The 20582-nt window shown below is 36.7% G+C and overlaps 2 protein-coding genes across 2 annotated transcripts in view; both read right to left on the minus strand.

Annotated features, from left to right (window-relative positions):
• Nucleotides 1–787: 787 nt before the first annotated feature.
• On the minus strand, nucleotides 788–4389 carry LOC127633968 (PR domain zinc finger protein 14-like). Its single transcript, XM_052113337.1, has 8 exons — nucleotides 3840–4389; nucleotides 3611–3658; nucleotides 3296–3456; nucleotides 2881–3148; nucleotides 2487–2689; nucleotides 2143–2244; nucleotides 1251–1470; nucleotides 788–945 (listed from the first exon to the last, which is right to left on the minus strand). Exons 1-8 carry the CDS (start codon nucleotides 4387–4389, stop codon nucleotides 788–790), a joined length of 1710 nt encoding a protein of 569 aa, XP_051969297.1.
• A 2873-nt stretch (nucleotides 4390–7262) lies between these two features.
• The window catches only part of LOC127633967 (nuclear receptor coactivator 2-like), a 128009-nt gene continuing 114689 nt past the window's right edge, over nucleotides 7263–20582 (minus strand). Inside the window, 6 exon segments of the mRNA XM_052113336.1 lie at nucleotides 7263–10431; nucleotides 14316–14508; nucleotides 15961–16138; nucleotides 19161–19311; nucleotides 19314–19403; nucleotides 19503–19580. Coding sequence (XP_051969296.1) covers nucleotides 10417–10431; nucleotides 14316–14508; nucleotides 15961–16138; nucleotides 19161–19311; nucleotides 19314–19403; nucleotides 19503–19580 — 705 coding nt within the window. The 3' untranslated portion in view covers nucleotides 7263–10416.

A 20582-nucleotide genomic window follows, 5' to 3' on the forward strand; every position in this document is an offset into this window, starting at 1 on the left:
TTGGAAACCTGGTCAGTTTGAAAGCCTCCATCGTTGTTAATGACATAATAGTATGAAAAAAGTATTGAAATTATTTTTAATAATAAATAGAAAAATATTTTTGTACAGTCTAACGAATTTCGTTATATTCCAATTAAATTGACATCTACGCAAATAAATAAAGAATTTTGCAGTTTTTTTTTTTTTTAAAGAGTACATATTTCAGGAAACGTAGAAAATAAGCAGATACACACAACACAACAAAAATCGCTTTTACATTTAAAAAAAAGTTGCAAACCGAGTTTGGGTGGTAGGGAAAACAAAAAAAGATATTTCTGATATATTACATTTTAATTTTCAGTTTGTTAACGATTCGACTTACACTAACAGCAGTTACAGTTCACGATAAAGCCTGTGCAAATAGACATTACAGGTAATAAAAGCATAATAATAATAATAATAAATTCATGGAGTATGTTTTGGTATTGTATTATAGCTTTGGTTGAGCAGATTACAATTAGCCTTCACGACGAGGCTATTTGCTTTGAGCTAACTTTAAAAAGTAGGCTACAAAAAAAAAAAAAAGAAGCTTATTTCTCTAGTCAAACACACTTTAAATAAATAACAACGAAATAATAATAATAATAAAAAAATACAAAATAAAATTAAATCAACAATATTTATATAGCGGCCATATAACAACATATAAATAAAATATACAATACCAAATAACATTTAGCTATTCTTCTTTGGGAAAATGGTAAACAACGCGAACTGTGACTTCACATTTAAAAGCAGTTTTGTGGCATTAGTTCCAGGGTCTGTACTCGGAGGGGATAGTGGTCATCCCGGGAAAAGAGAAATTCTCCCTCTGCTGTTTCTGTGAGCGTAAAGATCCTTTACTGCTGGTGAGAAGTGTGTTCTCATCTCCAGAAAGAAGAACAGTGCTTTCCAAAAGATGTCGCTCTGAGGGGAAAGAATAGTATTTTTATATATTTAGCCAAAATAAATTTGGATTGTAGCCTATTAATAATTGCCATATAAGCCTATTAGTCCAACAGATATAGCCTATACATATTTACATATATAATACCACTTTACAGTTGACAATCATATGGAATTCGTTTTCAATTTTATACGTTTTTTCCCCCAATGTTTTCCCAATTTTCTTTTTTAGTTTTGATTGATTGTTCCGTTTTTGTGTGTAGGCTACTAGCCGATCTATTTGGACATTCAGGCTTCAAAACCCATTCACATTTCTCTTAACTTACTTTTATGGGTCTTAATGTGAAGTTTGAACTCCTGGGCTTCTTGGAAAGCAGTTCCACACAGTTCACATGTCAAGGGTTTGTCTTTGGTGTGGGTTCGCCGGACGTGGCTGTCGTGGGCCGCATGAGAGGCGAACGCTTTCCCGCAGTGTTTACACTTGAACGGCCGCTCACCGGAGTGCTGCCTGATGTGTGTGCGGAGGATGCTGGAGGCCGTGAAAGCCTGTAACAATAAGAAATACATGTAAATTTCGCAAAGTAACTGATTATGGTAATGCACAAGCTCTTAAGGACACACTTTAATTGATACCTAAATGGGGACTTCCCTTTGTCTTCTATTGTTTTTAAATAAAGCTTATTATAATTACAAAAGGCCAAAACCTTTCCCCTAAAATACACGTTTTTGCATTTTTCGAATGCAATACATGTAGCTAAAATATAGCAGGCCTATTAATGAAATAAAATGTGTCAGAATTCCTGGTGTTAGTGTTCAGCAAATTTGTACTCAAAGTACTTAGTTAAGAAGCACAACTGATGGGTTATATCGTAAAGGCCAAATGGTCTTATAGGCAGCCTGCAAACAGTACAGAGAGAGTGACATGACCATTGAAAATGCTCTTATAGCACGCGTAAGTCACCCTTGGGAATAGAACAGGACGAGTATACAAAACAAAGACAAAATAAACTTTTGTCTCTTTGCGAGTCATAAATTAAAGCATAATCCCCATGCACAATAGACTGGATGTGCATCTGGCATTAATTAGACTGGATGTGTCCTCTCAGAGTGAGTCCAGCGCTGGGACAGTGGCTAATGAGCGCTCAAACACACCATGAAATTAGCCAAATCCTTAAAACTGTATTTGCAATGCATCTGTAGGCACTGAGCATTACTCACCTTGTTACAGTAAACACATTTGTAAGGCCGCTCTCCTGAGTGCACGCGCATGTGTTTGTTCAAACTGGAAGACTGGGAGAAACTTTTGCCGCATACGGAGCACTAGTGAGGGGAGTCACAAAAGAGATTTTATTATATTAAGTGCTTTAATAAATATGACCAATTTCTTCTCAAGTAAACTATCTAAAATACGGCATGCAAACATGTATCTCAAAAGCTTATTGGGAAAATAGACATGATAACAATGTCTGGATATTTTGCATTCTGTGCAGCTGTTCTAAAGGGGAGCTGTTCTTTCAGCACCATAGCGCTGATGTTTCATTCGGATTTTCATAATTCTTTACCTTATGTGGTCTGTGTTTCTCGTGCACATGGAGAATGTGAATTCGAAGTCGGTCTCTCTTCTCGAAAGACCTGTTGCAGAGGTGGCAGGGGAATTTTCTGTCGCCCTGATCCACACAGCGCGTGTATTTCAGGTGTTTGTCTCTGTAGTATTCATAAGCGAACACTTTTCCACAGCGATCACACTTAAAACCCTCTCCAGAATCTGAAGCAAAAAGAAAGATTGCGCGTAAGGAATTTGCAATTACATTTAGGCACAACACATCGTAATTTGATATTGTAATTGGTCAAAATCATATATTGGTTGTAGATCACATAAATATATATCTATACAAATCTGTAAACAGCACTGTTAAATTGTGGGTGCTTGGGCACATTTTTGTTTTACGCACATACCTTCGGTTTGGAGAGGCTCATTATCGTCAATAAACTCTTTGAGGGTGAGAGGAATGCCCAGAAACTGCACATAGCAATCTCCGTACCAGACCAACAATTCTTGGTCTGATCTGATCTCCTTGCAGGCCTCGTAGTAAATCTGGCCTTCGCACTGAACCGCAATCAGATTCTGTTCTTCTGGAAAGCGCGCACACTTCACCAAGGACATCCAGTTCCCTGGAGCGCCTCTTCCATCCACAAAGTGACTCAAGCGCCCATTCTCAAAGACCTTAATGTAGAGAAAATGTTCGAAATGTAATCTAAATGTTTCATAAAATCAGAGAATAGGAAAAAACTGTGCTTCGTCTATATTATTATTGCAGAAAAGTTATATAGACTATAAAAATAAAATAAAAACACTTGAATGTTTATTTACCTCCCACATGAGCGTGTTGTCATCGTAGGTTTTGATCTCACTTGTGTTCACCAGTTTCCCCTGAAACGGCCCAAACCTGGTACCTTTTGGAATCGTGCCTTTATCAGCAAATACTCCATAATGGGAAATGCTTCCACAATGAGTTTGGAGAATCGATAAGCCTGAAAAATTCAAGACACACTTTCAAGACACACTCCAGTGAAATTCAGATAGATAGATAGATAGATAGATAGATAGATAGATAGATAGATAGATAGATAGATAGATAGATAGATAGATAGATAGATAGATAGATAGATATCCAATTAGGCCTACCTTCTGGGAGATCAGATTCAGTATCAGCAGGGAGAAGTTGACGATCGGCTGTTAAACAATTAAAGAAATATGAGTTTCAAATGCAATTATGCCTAATATATGAACAACTGAGAGAATGTGACATTTAAATTAAATGTGTAAAAAAAAAGCCTTCTATATGAGTTATATAATGAATTAAACTTTGTAAACAGATTATCAACTTGTGTAAATTGCATGATGATATACATACCTGTATAGGGAGGAAATGATAGTCCAGATATGGCATGTCCAACATTTTGCCCATGTTTTTTGGAATATCCGTAGAGCACAGTGAAGAGATCTTCCTCGGTAAAACCGTAAGTGCTAGTCTGTTCGGAAACCAGTTCTGGGGCCTGCAGGTACGTGAAACTGTCCTTAGCCGGAGAGGATGAAACCGAGGACTTTACACTGGACGGGCTGCTGAACTCCGACAGAGATCCAGTGCTCTGCTCCTCGTGTTTGGAGAACATGTTGTGTGAGGGCTGTACGTGCTGAAAATATGGCACGCTGGACACATTGAGGATCTGCTCGTGGAATACAGCGGCCTTGTGGCTGTTGTGGCTGAAAAAAGACGGAGTCCCGGTGAAATGAAACGGCATGATTGCCTGCGCGTCCGTCACCATGCGGCCCAGAGACTTGAGCGGATGGAAGATGTTGTGCGCGCTCTTGAGGAGGTCTGTGTAGTGCGCGCCGGGATGAGACGGGTACAGCGCCAGACTCTTGTCTCTCACTGCGGGGTGACTGGAGAGAGACACCGACATCACCACGGCATATGAGGGGTGATCTGAGAATTTCGGTAGCCTTGTTTTTAAAATTTGTATTATTATTATTCAGTCCTGTATTGTCCCGTTCTGTCCAAAAACAACTGTAAAATGAGTGAAACAACACAAGACATGAATTTGACTGTGCATTCAGATAAAAAACTATTTAGCTTGCATCACAGATTTACCAAAAACCTGCAATTGTTACAATAAGGAGCCATTTCTTCCTGATCTAACCCTTACAATTATTTTTGTTGGTGTAACGTAATGTAATCAGGTTGATTCAGTGATGTTAAATACTATTTTTGACTGGACTCAATCCAGTTAATTTAGACGTTAACACATATTTAGCATACACATTTTAGGCTGATTTTAAACAAATATGTTAATGCACAATAAAAATATTTTGCCATGCAATCTAAATGTATTAGTGGTTTATTAAAGTCAAAAATATCTGCACTTAAGCAACACCTACATTAGATTATAGGCATATGCATGCACTAACAGCACTTTTAAGGTTCAGATCTGGTAGAAATATTTTTTTTAAGGAAACAACTTCACGTTTTCATGTTTACATGATTATAGATTTTCCTGTAATGCTTTACAATAAGGTTCCAATCGTTAACATGAATTAATGCATTAGGTATCGTAAACTTACAATGAACAATATTTTTTTCTACAGCATTTAGTAATCTTTGTTAATGTTAGTTAATAAGTTGTTCATTGTTAGTTCATAGTTTATCAACTAATGTCAACATATACAACTTTTAAATACAAAAATATGATTATTATATGTTGAAATTAAGATCCCACCAACTTAAGTAAAAATGATAACCCCATTAAAATAGAATTTTCTACTCATCGAAGTTTTCAGCACTGTGCAACTTATTCTAATAGTTCATTTTCTAAACCATAATGTTCTAGATCTCTAGAATAAACGGTGAGGAGAGCGCGCGCTGGCAGCCACTAACAGAGACTAATTAGGGTCGTGACACTACAATTTAAGAACAGAGGGTCAGCGAGAAAGGTCACCATTAATGAAGCCTTTCCAACTCTTTTAAAAAGCATTAAATGTGTCATGCTCCATAGATTTCTGACCTCAGCTGGTTATTGCGCATGAAGAGTTCTCAAAAATGTAGAATTTTTACTCGAAATAAAAAGACCATATTAGTTAATACTGCTATCAAACCGATGAACACATATTGTAAGTTTGATTTAAAAAATGCTCTCACCATATAGTGACTTATTTCAGTCCTGAATCCTCCTCTTCTGCAGAACCTTTGACTTCAGCTCACGGGGACTTCGACTCAGGAGCGATGAGATGCACTGTTGTTTGTGTGAAGCTTGAGACAGGTCTGAAGACATATGGTTGCGTGGAGGAAGAGTGGAGTGGAGATGCCTTTCTCGGATCTGTGCTGTCATTGGCCAGTCAGGGGTTCATCCTCAGGGAATTGCACTTTAACACGTTCTTACCACCACTCGAGTCTTCACTCATAGCTCTCTTTCATATGCACCACAAGTTCTCTAATGTGTTAACTACTAGAGGCGGACTATTAACGCGACCTAACGTGGAGAATGCGATAGAGGCACGAGGACTGGTTCTGGACAGTCAGTTTAAGGGCATGGATTAAATTATGGGATTTATTATGGGATTTAACCGAGTGCACATATACAAAACGTAGCTAGATATTAAATTAAGCTTCTGCGTAAATTATATTATAGTCTACATTGAGTGAATCATGAAAACAAGTATTTTTTTGCTTATAATGTAACGTTATCATTTTAAAATAATTGCCAGTTGTGATTTTAATCCGAGTAAAATTAAACATAAATTGAGTCTCTACTTTGATAAACAGTAGGCTACTCAGCAAAAGTTTTAGGCACTTGGAAAAAAAATAATCCAGTATAATGAAACAGAAAAAAAATCATGCTTTAATTTTTTCTATTAGGGCTTATAATAAACTGGATTTGCTGTAGATTTAAGGCAAATTTTATTTCTGATAAATAATAAGACAATCACATGTTTAACTGAAGTTAAAAAGCATGTAATAATAACATATCCCCTCAAATAATAATAATTACTGTTGTTGATAATTACTTATTACTTTAGTTTCCATTTGTTAACATTAGTTAACTACAGTAGTTCACATGAACTAACAATGAACAATACTTTAACAGCATTTATTTATTCTGGGTTATTTCAACATAGTAATAGCCAATATTTTCTAAATGAAAGGTTGTATATGTTATCAATAGTTAATGTACTATGAACTAACAATAGTATGTCGTTTTTATGAACTACATTAACAAAGATTAATAAGTGCTGTAACTATATATATATATATATATATATATATATATATATATATATATATATATATATATATAGTTGATTGTTCATGATACCTCATGCATTAACTAATGTTAACAAATGGAGAACCTTATTTTAAAGTTTTCCTGTTATTATGATGATCATTGATGCACAACGGAATTCTGCAGTTTGAATGATTCCTATTTATGGATCCAAAATGTTCTGGCATGACTAAATAATGAGAGGATAAACTAAACATTGATATATTAAGCCTGATATCTTTTCAGACAGTCTCTATAAAATACACATTGTTCTTCTGCAACAGATTGTGTGTTTTGCATTTAAAGCTACAGGACCCCTTTTTTTACTCACACAAACACGTTCCCTCCATTTACTTATGAGCGCCTGTTTTAGGCTACAATTTTGACCTTTGCACACCAAAACAGCTTTTCGCAACCTCGAATGAAAAATGTCCAACGCGTTGAGAAAAGTTGATTAACAAACCTGATCATCTGCAAGGAGGTTCGAAATAATCCGTCACGAGATAATTTGTAAATGTTGCAATAACAGAATTCTTTATTTACAATTCAGTTTGATTCAACATCAAATAGCATCAGCAAAGCCATATTAGTTGATAACTTGCATAACTGTATTTAAATTTCTCTCGGTATATCTAACTTTGCATAAAAGGCTCACACTAAGATTACACACATCGATGCGGATGAACAGGGATGTTTCATGTGACCACAACTGAAGAAAAATACACCTCAGGAGCACGCAACACTGTAAGCTTCCTCCAAAAGTCCTTATAAATTACATATTGCTTCGATTTCCCATTGCATCATCTTCATTCTCACACATAACTGAGAGGGTAAAATCAGGACTGTACAAATAATAAAACCCACAACTGATCACAAACAAAACATGGAAAATGAGCAATATTGAAACAAGGAGGAGAGAGGGGGAATAGAGAGAGACAGTTATGTAGGTATCCAGCAAAAGACATGGATAAGCAGTAATGAATTAGGTGGATCCTGGCAATGATTCACTATACAAATATAATACAGACAACCTTTGTAATATACAAGACAGTAGAACAGATCTAAGGCAATATGCTAAGTTATAGCATTTCAAGGTTCTTGCATTTAGCTCTAAGAAATTGGCAGACTATACAAAAAGACATTGAAAGTCCCAGAAAAAAAAAAAAAAATCAAAAAGACAAATCATTTTAGGAAATTCAATCATAGCTGTTACAATTCAAGTTACATCTTTTTATTTTTAAATTTTTTATTTTTTTTTAGGACAAATGGCTCTTTTGCACTAAAAAAACTCTGCACCACCTTTACATCATGGCTTATATTTAAGTTCAAAATCTTGACAATCTTTGGACTTTGCAGAGGGTAGTGGTACACGTGTGACTGGCTATTCTCCAATATGGTTTCTGGATGTTAGTCCTTGTCCAAGGCATCCAACATTCATCAAAATTGTGATTAAAGAAGCTTGTGAAATGAGTGCCAAATAGAATTTCTTTTGTCCAACAGATGACGAATCATTAAATCAAGTTTTTTTTTTTACTCCACATGAGAAGGCAGATCCTTCCGTTAAAACGGCAAGTGTGTTTCTGAAACTTTCAGGAGCTTTTGAGTGGTGGGCAGAGTGAACATTTCACCCCAAACGATGCGAAATCAAACTTGTATTTACAGTGTTTAAAAGGGAAAGCTAAAGCTACACCAACGTACACAACCACGGCACCTTCAGCGTATAATGATGAGCTGAGTCATTGCAAACTTAATTTTCTGCTGGTACATACATTATATACTTAAACCAGCTTAAAAACATAGATGACATGGCGATATTTTCAGCGAAAGCGAAAGGCTGACAATCTAACCCCGATACAACCTGTGTGCAGACATGGTACAAGAACAAAATGAAAGTGGTCTGTGTAAGTCTATCAATCAGTTAAAAGGCAAGGAAATTTGGCTTTGTTCTCAAATAAATGCATGAATAACTGTTTTCGTACAGTTTACATGTATGTAGTGATGCAATCCAGAAATATGTGAATTGAGGGTCCAAGTAAACAGTCTGACTGTTGAGCCCAAGGTTGCCGAATCCGTTTGAGGCCCAGAGGTACGCTGTGTGTGAATGTCAAAATAGCCACGTAAAACATCAATGCTGCTTTTTTTTTTGGCTACACCACAACTACAACCTGCTTGTCACTGAGGAGCATGTAGATTTGGACATCTTTTTTTCAATTTGAAATTTCTCAAAATATAAACCACAATAAAAAAGTATCCGTCTTTAATACTGAGTTTGAACCGAGTTGAGGGAAAAATGTGTCTCCTGAAATATCCTGTACAAAAATTACAAAACAAAACAAAGGGGGGAAAAAATCTCAAGTGATATTTATTGCTTGTTGTCTTTTCTTACACACACCGGATTCTGGTTGTATCTAGCATCTGGCACAAAGCATGTGACTCCACACAACAAAGAAAGCACGCTTCAGTGTTGAGTTTATGGCTGTGTTGGGTTCCTCCTGCGGGGCTCCCGGCTAAAGGCTTAGAAGCAAGCGAGTATCTGTACACTGTACACACAGCACCCTCCCAAAGCCCACCCAGGAAAAGAAGGACCACTGCACCCCAGCTCCCCCTCTTCAGTACCATTAGAAACAGCACACGCTCCCTGCCTTCCTCGTTTTCACATCAAATGAATACACACGCTTGAGAAACGCCACTCTTGTTCCTGAAACAGTTTGGGGGAGGAGGAGGAGGAGGGGGAAAACATATTGAAAATCAAAAAATAAATATCATACGAAACAATTACAAATTACAATCTACCAGCATTTCATTTTCTAACAACACGTTTAAAAATCATTTTCTCTGAAACTACTGGACCAAGTAAAATAAAATCCATAGGTATGTTGAACAATTTCTTGTGAGTGATTTTTCACCACTCTCATTGATGCTTTTTAAAGAAATCTACACTGTTAAAAAAGAAACTATACATTAGAATAAAACTTAATTTACTACACAATAAACCTCTAAATTAAGTCTAATTATACAAACCGTCATCTGAACTCTCATAATCTATGTAGAAGACATTTCAACATCATTCTATCTTTATTTGTACTCTGAAACAAAAGAGAATAAAATAAAAAAGGCAAAATGGCTGAATTTTTGAACACGGATTTTAAATGCATTCTCCTTGCCAACTTTGGAACGTCAGGAAAGGAGTTAGACCGAAGATGGATGGGTTAAAGTATGTCTGTTATGAACAGCCTGAAGTCCAGAAGAAATCGAGAGAGAGAAAGAGGGAGGAATACATTCATGGGAGGATTCCGATGCCACTGAGTCTTATTCAGGGGAGACCTAAATCAGACTGACAGAAAGGGCTTGCAGTGTGTGTATGAGAGAGAAGGCCGTGCTTGACTGAGGAGGGTGGGGGAGAGGGGGTAGCTCTAGGTCCAGAAGATCCATGTCAGTGTGTGAGTGTGTTTGTGAGAGAGAGTCTATCCCCTCTGAGCTCCAGTACCCCTGATGCATCCTCTATAGATGTCCAGTTGGGGGCAGGACCTCTAAAGACCCGTCCGGCCCCTGATAGCAGCGTAAATAGCACAGCATCACTCCACAAACTCTTTTTGACCACGCTGCAGCTGGAAATCACTCATGAAAAGTCTTCACACACTTGGTTTACTGCATTGGGACATCAACTGCCCCGGGTCAACAATACTTCTGCTGTGTGTGTGAGAGAGAGAGAGAGAGAAAGGGAAGAAAAAACTGGTCTTAGTTAACAAAGTATCAATCAATGAATACATAAAACCAACAACATATTTGGGTGTTTCTATGAGGACTTTTATGTCCAAGGGGTTGATTTTTTTATTATTAAAACTAACAGGATTAACCTTTTTGCTATATGAAGGTGACATTAAAAATGGTCTTGAAAACCTTTTGCCATGACTTCATTATTTTTGCATCCTTTCAAACATCTTTTATGTATAGATTTAATTGTTTTACCAAGACCAAGACATACATTTCAAAACGTGAAACCTTAGAATGAAAATTAATTATAAAATGTTAACCAGATGTGTATGAGTTCTTCTTTTCTGAACACAGAGATTTTTAGAAGAATATCTCAGCTCTGTAGGTCCTTACAATGCAAATGAATGGTGACCAGAATTTTAAAGGTCCAAAAAGCAAACAAAGGCAGCCTAAAAGTAATCCATAAGACTCCAGTGGTTAAATCCATATCTTAAGAAGCAATATGATAGCTGTGGGTGAGAAACAGATCAATATTTAAGTCCCTTTTTACTATAAATCTCCTTTTGTTTGTGCTGATTCGCATTCTTAATGCATATCGCCACCAAATGGGCAGGGAGAATTTACAGTAAAAAAGAACTAAAATATTGATCTGTTTCTCACACAAACCTAATGTTTACATCACTTCTGATAATATGGATTTAAAAAAAATTATTTTATGCTGCCTTTATGTAATTTTTGGAGCTTCAAAGTTCTGGTCACCATTCACTTGCATTGTATGGACCAACAGAGCTGAGATATTCTTCATAAATCTTTGTGTTCCTCAGAAGAAAAAAAGTCATACACATCTGGGATGGCATGAGGGTGAGAAAATGATGAGAGAATTGTCATCTCTTTAATTATTGCATTTTAAAAACAAAATAATCTTAAACCATTTAATATTTATTTTCTGAAAATAATCTATATAAAAACAAATGCCTCTGTTATGTCATTTGCATCACGACCAACAATTTTGCCACTAATGCATGTTTTTATCCAAATTTGGTGTGGTTTGTTACCAAGGAGCCAAAAGTGTCAGAGATGAGCATACTTGAGACAAAATATGAGATGTGTGAAGAGTGAAAAAACAAAACTAAAACTTTTTTGAATCACTAAAAATATGTTGTTTTTTTTTGCCGTGGGGCTATAGATTCTGCAGTTGGGGAGCACCACTTCTGGAAAACAGTGCAAGTAACTGCCATTTCACGTGAAGCCGAGAAGTGCTGCTTCTTCAGTTTTGCAATGTTTCTAAACCTGTACTTGAGCGTAACATCATCTGCAGCACTGGTAACATCATGTAAAAGCCTTTACATGCCTGTATTAAGCGATTCAAATAGGAGTACTCCACATATCTTACAGCATGGACACAGTATATAGAATAATCGCAATAAAATGACCGCAGTATTCGCTTTACATAAGAAACAATTTAATCGTTGTATTGCATTGCAATCACATTATGAGGGTAAACGTTGTATCAAACCAATGACACAATTCTCCTGTGATGAACGTAACCACAATGTCAGACATTATTGAAAACATTTATTAAACTAGTAAGAGTTGCAAAAGTGTATTTTAAGGCAAAGTTTATTTTCTAATAGTCAACAGGGCCAAAAGTGCCCATAGTTGAAGAAACCAATCCAATTATACATCTGTATTCCTTTCCCACACACTTTTACATCCACTAAACATTGCAATAAATCTTGAAAGGTGAAGTACCTTTTAAAAGCACTTATAACACAGTTTCATGTACCCCGTGCTAAGAATGTGTCGTAATGCCAAACTTTGTGTTGCCATGAAGAGATAATTACAGCTAAGAAAAGAGTGCAATAATTCATTAAATCTCCACTAATGGCAAAATGCTAAATTATTAAAAGACTAGTGACTATAGTCCACTGATTTATTCCCAGGCTTTGTGTAAAGTTCCGAGGGCCTATGGACTTATAACAACATGAAGTGCACACAATCAAACCAATGCAACTTGGTTAAATATTCATACTATTTAATGAAGCTTAAAAGCTGCAGCAGGCTGTGTAAAGCAGAAACAAATCTTTACTATGTAACTGGCAAAAGAGTGCATCACTTTGGAAATTAAGGAATATTTTAAAGGAAAATATATTTAAGGAATATTTGTAACAAAGCAAAACTAAAACAAAGCAAAAAACAAAACAGTACAGAAATGCACGTACAATGGAAGACTAATGGGGCAACTGTTCTTTGTTCACTTGTCCCATAAACTTGCATTGGAAGTGCATAATTATTACTATTTTTGTTTCAAACTAAGGTATGAGAAATCATTTTCGATGGTGATTGACAAGATACCACAGATGCTTTCAATAAAGCTCAATTTGTTTTTAACCTGGCATATTTAATAATGTGGGAATACCATCAAGATGTTTATAATGCTTCTTAATGTCCCAAGTAATTTGATATTAAGATTTGGTTAGACTGAATTATGGGAGTGTAGGAATGTGTGTGTGTGTGTGTCTGAGTGAAGGTATGAAGTACAAAACCCAAGGTGACTCATAGACCCTATGTCTGATATTAGCACTTAAAGTCTATCATGTCTACATAAATGACCTCTTTAGCCACAAACGGGCACTAATTGCAAGTGACTAATTACATCACTGGTCTGTTACATCTAGTTTTGCATCATCCCTCTCATCAGTTATGTTACACTGGGATAATTAGAGTAAATTATTCAAGAGCTAGTTGCAGAGTCGACTATGCTGTTTGGTGACCTCAGACACTTAAGAGCTGACCATTATATATCTAATGGTTTAAGTAAATAAATGCATCCAATACATCTACACTGTATCACTTTTACTAAATTCCTGGGTGGAACATTGAAGAGTTTGAATAAGCTTCATTAACCATAAAAAGTTTGTGAGTTTGACGAGCACAGCAAAGTAGTTTCAGTTTAGAGATGGTTCTTAAAACTAGACTTTAAACTTTATAGTTCAGTTTAGTGCGTTTGGAACAGCGGAGCTCAAATGATTTTAAAGGCTATAAACATTTACACATTTCAAAAGGATCATCTCAGTATCCTATTATAAATGTAAATATGTTTATGCACTTTGAGATGTAAATGGACAGAATCTTGGAATGCTACAGTTTTAAGGGATTGTTCACACCGAACATGTTTTGCATCAATCGATTTATGCCGATGAGTCCAGCTTTTTTTGCGGATGTGGTCAGTGTGAACGATCACTAAGCCTAGAACACACAGATCCATTTTTTATTTTATCCCCTTTCTCCCAATTTGGAATGCCCAATTCCCACTACTTAGTAGGTCCTCGTGGTGGCGCGGTTACTCACCTCAATCCGGGTGGCGGAGGACAAGATTCAGTTGCCTCCGCTTCTGAGACCGTCAATCCGTGCATCTTATCACGTGGCTCATTGTGCATGACACCACGGAGACACTGGATGTGGAAGCTCATGCTACTCTCCGCGATCCACGCACAACTTACTACACGCCCCATTGAGAGCGAGAACCACTAATCGCGACCACGAGGAGGTTACCCCATGTGACTCTACCCTCCCTAGCAACGGGCCAATTTGGTTGCTTAAGAGATCTGGCTGGAGTCACTCAGCACGCGCTAGGATTCGAACTTGCGACTCCAGGGGTGGTAGTCAGCATCAATACTTGCCGAGCTAGCCAGGCCCACACAGTTCCTTTTAAACAGAGACCATATACATTGCCTGAAAAGCTTGCAAGAGCTGTAAGAGCTTTAAAATGCAGTCTTATTAATCTGTCAATTAATCTTTGAGAGGTTGATACTCTCTCACTCACATTACAGTGCTGTGTGCGTGTGTATCTTTCTAACCTGTTCAGGACCCATGTTGGACATTCCCCCCGCAGGTCCAGAGTTCATAGAGCTCATGTTTATCTGATTGCCCATTTGGGCCATGTTGCTCGAGTTGGTGGCCATGGACACATTGAGGTTCATGCCGTTACCGTTGTACATGTTGTTGTTGGCCTGCTGGCCAAACTGAGTTGATGACTGCTGAGTGAACATACTGCGGAGGAAGCAAATTAAGGTATGAGACACTTCTTGATGGTAAAGCAACAGTATGTCATGTTGCATTCTTTTACTACGAGGACATCTACATTACCTTAACTATAGGACTATTCTACTGTAAATAAAATTTCAGCTTTGATGCTTAACTCTGAAAGGTGTGACTTATTGTGTTTCTAAATACAGTCCTCTCTACATGTCATTATCAATAGAAAAGCTGAAGACATTTTGTAATTATTGCAGCAAATATTTACAAAAGGTAAAATTGCTAAAAATATTTTTTACAAGTGCTTCATTACCAAAAGTGTATAGTGTCATTAAAGACCCTAGATATGTAATGGTGTTGATTTTTATTATTTCATTTATTTTTTGCACTTTCGATAAATATATTTTTTATGGTTATTTCATATCTATATACTGTAACTTTACAATCACAGGAAATCTATTTCTTGGTTTATTACCAGACAAATGAGTACTATATTCATACAAATAAATACTATATCACGTTGATTTTCTGTGCAACAATGGTAAATTATCAGTATTCCATATGTGTGCAGACACACATTCTACATACTATTTGTTACTCAAGGTGGCACGGATGTGTCAGTGATTGACTTGATTTACATTTCACATTGCAATTTGATGAAGAAACAACATGGAAGTAAACTATAGCAAGTACAACACATGAACAGTATGATATGAATATTGTCATTTGAGTGTATTACTGAATATATGTAAGTTGTGTGTCTATTTAGACTCAATAAATGCCTGAAAATATACATATGTTTAGCATATGTGTAGATTGTGTTGTGTAGTTCAATATGTGTTTAGCAGCCAGTTGAACCTCATGAAATTTCAGTGTGAAAGTAATGAATCCTGTTCTAGATTTACTGAATCATCCTTCGATATATGAAAAATAAAACATCAAAATGTATTAGAATATATTCAATTGTATTATTTTCGAATTGTCTAGAAAATGTGACACTATCTGGGCATTTTGTAGATATATTATCTATGATATACATGCCGGTTCTCGAAAGACCAGAGTATATAATAATGTTTGGCAAAACACCCATGCATTTAAGGGTTAATCTAGTACTGAACAATATGGCATGCAGCCATAATAGCTGGCAAAAAAATCCATAAGAAAATAAAATGAAAATAAAAATCACAAAATTACGACTTTGTCGACCAATAGAAGATGGGGGAAGTGTTCGAGAAACTTATGTTTGGTGTTGCTAGTGGCACAAAAATTACACACTTCACATTTTAAGTTACAGGGAAATGTCAAAGCTGATATATTTATATATAAATATATATATATATATATATATATATATATATATATATATATACAAAATCAATAAACTATTACAGTATTATATTAGTTATTATAATATAGACACTTGTTGCTGATGTTGTGTTGTGTGTGACGTAAGAGGATAATCTGCACCTGTTGGCATTCATGTTGCCCTGTGTCCAGCCGTTCATATCAGGGGAGGACTGGAAAGAAGTGTTGCCCTGCGCCTGTTGCATCATGGGACTCTGGGCGTGGCCCATCCTAGGAGACATCAGGGGGCTCTGAGGTGTGGCGGCACCACCGAACCCACCATCCGACTGCTGACTCATACCTGACACACAGATACACACATACAAAAGTGAGTGGGTTAACCTAGGCTTGAATTTTTCATCGAATACTGGAACACATATGAACACATTATTACATTATTATTACAGCAAATTTCACAACACACACACACACACACACACACACACACACACACACACACACACACACACACACACACACACACACACACACACACACACACACACACACACACACTCTCTCTGTCAGACAACACTCACATTTAGCATCCTCATGCCCAAAGAGACTATTTATTAATTATTTGAATCCATAAACATTGATAATTACAATGATTAAAAGTTAGGGCTGTCAATCAATACAAATAATTAAATGATTCTGATTCCATAATAATTCTTCATAATAAAAATTGCATAATAAAATATATCAAAATGTAAATATATTATCTCTTTTTTGTTGTTAGTGCATTAACACATTTTAGTTCATGGAATTCATAATAATATGTGTAATTATTGAGTTCGGCAATTTTTACAGATGTCATATTTAACAAAACAAAAACACAAAACGTGTGTGAATGAAAATCACTTACAATGGAAGTCTATGGGGAAACTGTTGTAAACTTGCCCCATATATTTATATAAAAAACAACAGAGTTTATTTGTCTAACTCGTACTCTGCAATGCAAATCTGCAATAATTCTTATTGAAACGTTCCCTGTCTGTCTGATTTGCTAACAAGGGGTTGGAGGATATGTCTTTGGAGGGCGGGTTTTAAAGGGCTTTGTAAAGGTTTTGTAGATAGCAGCATGAAACTTTAATAATGTAAAGTTGAATAAATACATGAATAGCATTTAAAAAATGAATGCCATAAAACGTTTTAAATTAATTGTATGCACTAACACGGTAATCTTGACAGCCCTAACAAAAATACAAAAATGTAAAGACTTCTATAAGCACACATTTACAGATACACACATCTCAACAGTACATTTAATGAGAATCATTCAAGTTCCAAACTAATTAGCTGATCATCATTTTAAAATTTCAAAGTGTTTCATTTCCATAATCAAAAGTGAGGAATCAAGAGGGACTGAAGTGGGATAAAAGAGGGTTTCGAGGTCTTATAGGCAAGCAGTAGGGCAGAGTTACACATGCAGGTTAGTGTTAGCGGCTCGGAAGGCAAGAGGAGGGGTGTGTGGGGGAGTGGGGGGGTGCGGTTGGGGTCTGGGTCACCGCATAATTGGTTTAAAAATCAACTCCTCTGCTTCCACTGATCACCATCAGCCAATTAGTCTAGGTAGGACACAGACACATGACACAGCACAGGCATAGACACTGGCACAATTATCAAGCATTTAACAGATTGTAAGCTTTGATTAAGTAATAACTTTGTCATTATCTCTATTTCATTTACTACCTATAGATCTATTGTGCTAAAGATTATAACGGCATATATTGTCAATACATTAAATTATTTTAATATTAAATGTGACTTTTCAAGTGACTCTTCTGCCCTCTAGTGTCATTTACTACTCCTTTCTGCTAATTATTATTATTTATCAATTATGTATTTATATAATGTTACATGAATTGCATAAAGTGCAAAATTATGTGTTACCACACAGTATGTGACTAAAAAACTACAGGTAGACTTTTAAAAAGACCAAATCCTCACTGAATCTAAATATTATTACTTTATTCAGATAGTAAATCTGAAGATAGATATGAAAGCATTTGTCATTGAATTTAATGGCAACATCTAATACTAAAAGAATCTCATTCTTTTCAAATATTTTATTATTTCTTATATTTTCTTATTTGTGTAACCCTAAATTTGTATTACTGTATTTCATTTTTTTCTCCCCTATTTGGAATGCCCAATTCCCAATGCGCTCTAGGTCCTTGTAGTGGTGTAGTGCCTCAATCCGGGTGGCGGAGGACAAATCTCAGTTGCCTCCGCATCTGAGACCTTCAATCCGCGCATCTTAACACGTGGCTTGTTGAGCGCATTACCACGGAGTCCTAGCACTTGTGGAGGCTTCACGCTATTCTCTGCAGCATCCACGCACAACTCTCCATGCGCCCCGCCGAGAACCACATTATAGCGACTACATGGAGGTTACCCCATGTGACTCTAACCTCCCTAGCAACCATCCAATTTGGTTGCTTAGGAGACCTGGCTGGAGTCACTCAGCACACCCTGGATTCGAACTCACGACTCCAGGGGTGATAATCAGCGTCAATACTCGCTGAGCTACCCATGCTCCCCTGTATTACTATTGTAAAAAAAATAAACATTATTATGCACCCTAAATTTGTAGTACTGTATTACTGTAAAATGATATATGATATGATATTTACTTAGAATTGTACTTTGCAAATATATTATAATGTATTATATTTGTTTTAGAAATATAAATTATAGTAGGCTTCAAAGAATTAGGAATGTCACAACGCAAATAAACATAGGCATAGTTTTCTTAATTCAAAATATAATTTCTTATTTTCCTTTTGATATTTTTTCTCATGCTCTTATTTATTTTGTGTTAAAATAAGACCCTGGATATTTCTTGACAGTTTTCTGAGATTCCCCCTATTATTTTATAACCCCATAAGTTGCTCGACTAGTACTTCTACGTGATGAAGTCTGCATAACACAGCTCACCAATGCCTAAACTACTGCATTACTAATTGAAACATATTTACTAACTCTGGACATCATACGTTTTTTACTGCACGGTCAAATCTCTCAAGTTAAGCCTGTTGTGTTGCCGACTGCAGGTGCATGAGTGTGTGTAAGCACATGACACACAGACAGAGAGAAAGGGCAGGCAGTACCTGAGCTGGGGAACTGAAAGGCACTGTGCTGCATTTGTGGGCTCATAACAGCCCCAAACTGTCCGCTCAGACTGCCCAGCATCCCCTGGTTAGCTAGACTCATCTGAGAGCCATGCATGGCGCTGAGAGAGAGGAGCTGGGGGGTGGGGAGGTTGGGGGAACTGGGGGAGAAGGGGCTGGTGGAGGGGGGTGGCGAGGCCAGTCCTGTACCGTAGTTGGGCGGATAGGGGAACTGCTGGGGGTTGGCCTGGGGAATCCGAGGGTTGTTCATGCCTGCAGCGGCTGTGGCCATGTTGGGCGGCATGTTGAGGACCTGGGCTCGCATGACCATGCTGCGCTGCTGCTGCTGCTGCTGCTGTTGCTGTCTCTCTGTTGGTCCAACTGACGTTGGCGTAAGTGATTACTCAGCAGCTCTCTCTGCCGCTGGGCCAGCATCTGAGCATTGATTGTCCCCTGGGAGACAGAGATTGATTAGCGGATGTAAAAGACAAGCTGAGGGCAATAATAGTGAAGAAGGGAGCATGAAGGAAGGGAGGGTGTGGTCTGGTGTACCTGATTCGGAACGTTAGGTCTAAGAGGTAGGTTCATGCTTGACACTCCAGTTATCTGGTTCATCATTGGCTGCCGATTCTGTTTGAAAAAGAGAAATAGACAGATATAAACACTGAAATGGCACATTTAAGGATAACACTTTTCACAAGAATCATCACCAATATACAGTGGCCCAAAAGGTTTTTAGCCATATGAACCACACTTAAAAATGTAAGAATGTAATTGCAATAAATAAAAAATATCAAACCAAGTGACATTTATTTTAAAGAAAGATGCCACAAAGCACATTTACCAGGCAAAATGTTTCACACCAAAAAAGTTTGATCATTTGTTTAATGATTGAGAAAAACAACACATTTAGACACTACTGGAACATGTCCATTTTTAATACTATAAATTACAGCTGTGGTTACTCTGCTAGGACACCTGTGTATGAACATGAGGGGAACTGACTTCATACATGCACTAAAAATGACTATATATGATGTGAACACAAGAGTAGCTTAGAAAAGTTATTTCTGGAAAACAAAGGGTATAATTGGTTCCTACATGCAACTTAGTTGGATATATTTTTGTTATCTATGCAATGAAATTCATACATTTTGGGGCCATTGTATAATTACTATGCAATAATATACTATACTGTACTAAATAATTACAAAAATATATTATATTTTTTTAATTATATTTTAAATAATTCTATTCTATTTTAAATTATTTTCAACAAATATATCACAGCTTATGTGTCATATCATCAGAAACCAAACATCAACTTAGGATGACCCCTAATTAAACCCAAAATGAGGTCAAGGAACAATTCCTCATATGTCCAGCAGGGGGCAACTAACAACAGACAGTGCTATTTATACTATGAGCATTTGGAAATTATAGGTTGTAGTTTCAAAATCTGTTTTTATAGATACAATGCACAATGTCTTTAGATAAGGAAAGCTAACAATTAACATTAAACAACCTTGAAAAAGTACATATATTCTGTTTTTTGAAGCAGTTAAACTGAACCCATCCATGAGCTTAACATTGGCAATAAACGTAGTCAAACAATCACCGCACTCTCATTGT

The sequence above is a fragment of the Xyrauchen texanus genome, chromosome 41, assembly GCF_025860055.1.
Source record: "Xyrauchen texanus isolate HMW12.3.18 chromosome 41, RBS_HiC_50CHRs, whole genome shotgun sequence".
NCBI classification, from domain to species: domain Eukaryota; kingdom Metazoa; phylum Chordata; class Actinopteri; order Cypriniformes; family Catostomidae; genus Xyrauchen; species Xyrauchen texanus.

What these genes read in the sequence shown, in the direction of transcription:
- LOC127633968 (XM_052113337.1), bottom strand. Translation starts at nt 4,389, where the DNA reads ATGTCGGTGTCTCTCTCCAGTCACCCCGCAGTGAGAGACAAGAGTCTG. An exon ending in TGAGCCTCTCCAAACCGAAG is followed by an intron (nt 2,690 to 2,880) that starts GTATGTGCGTAA and finishes TTTTTGCTTCAG; the next exon opens with ATTCTGGAGAGGGTTTTAAG. An exon ending in TCACATTAAGACCCATAAAA is followed by an intron (nt 946 to 1,250) that starts GTAAGTTAAGAG and finishes CTTTCCCCTCAG; the next exon opens with AGCGACATCTTTTGGAAAGC.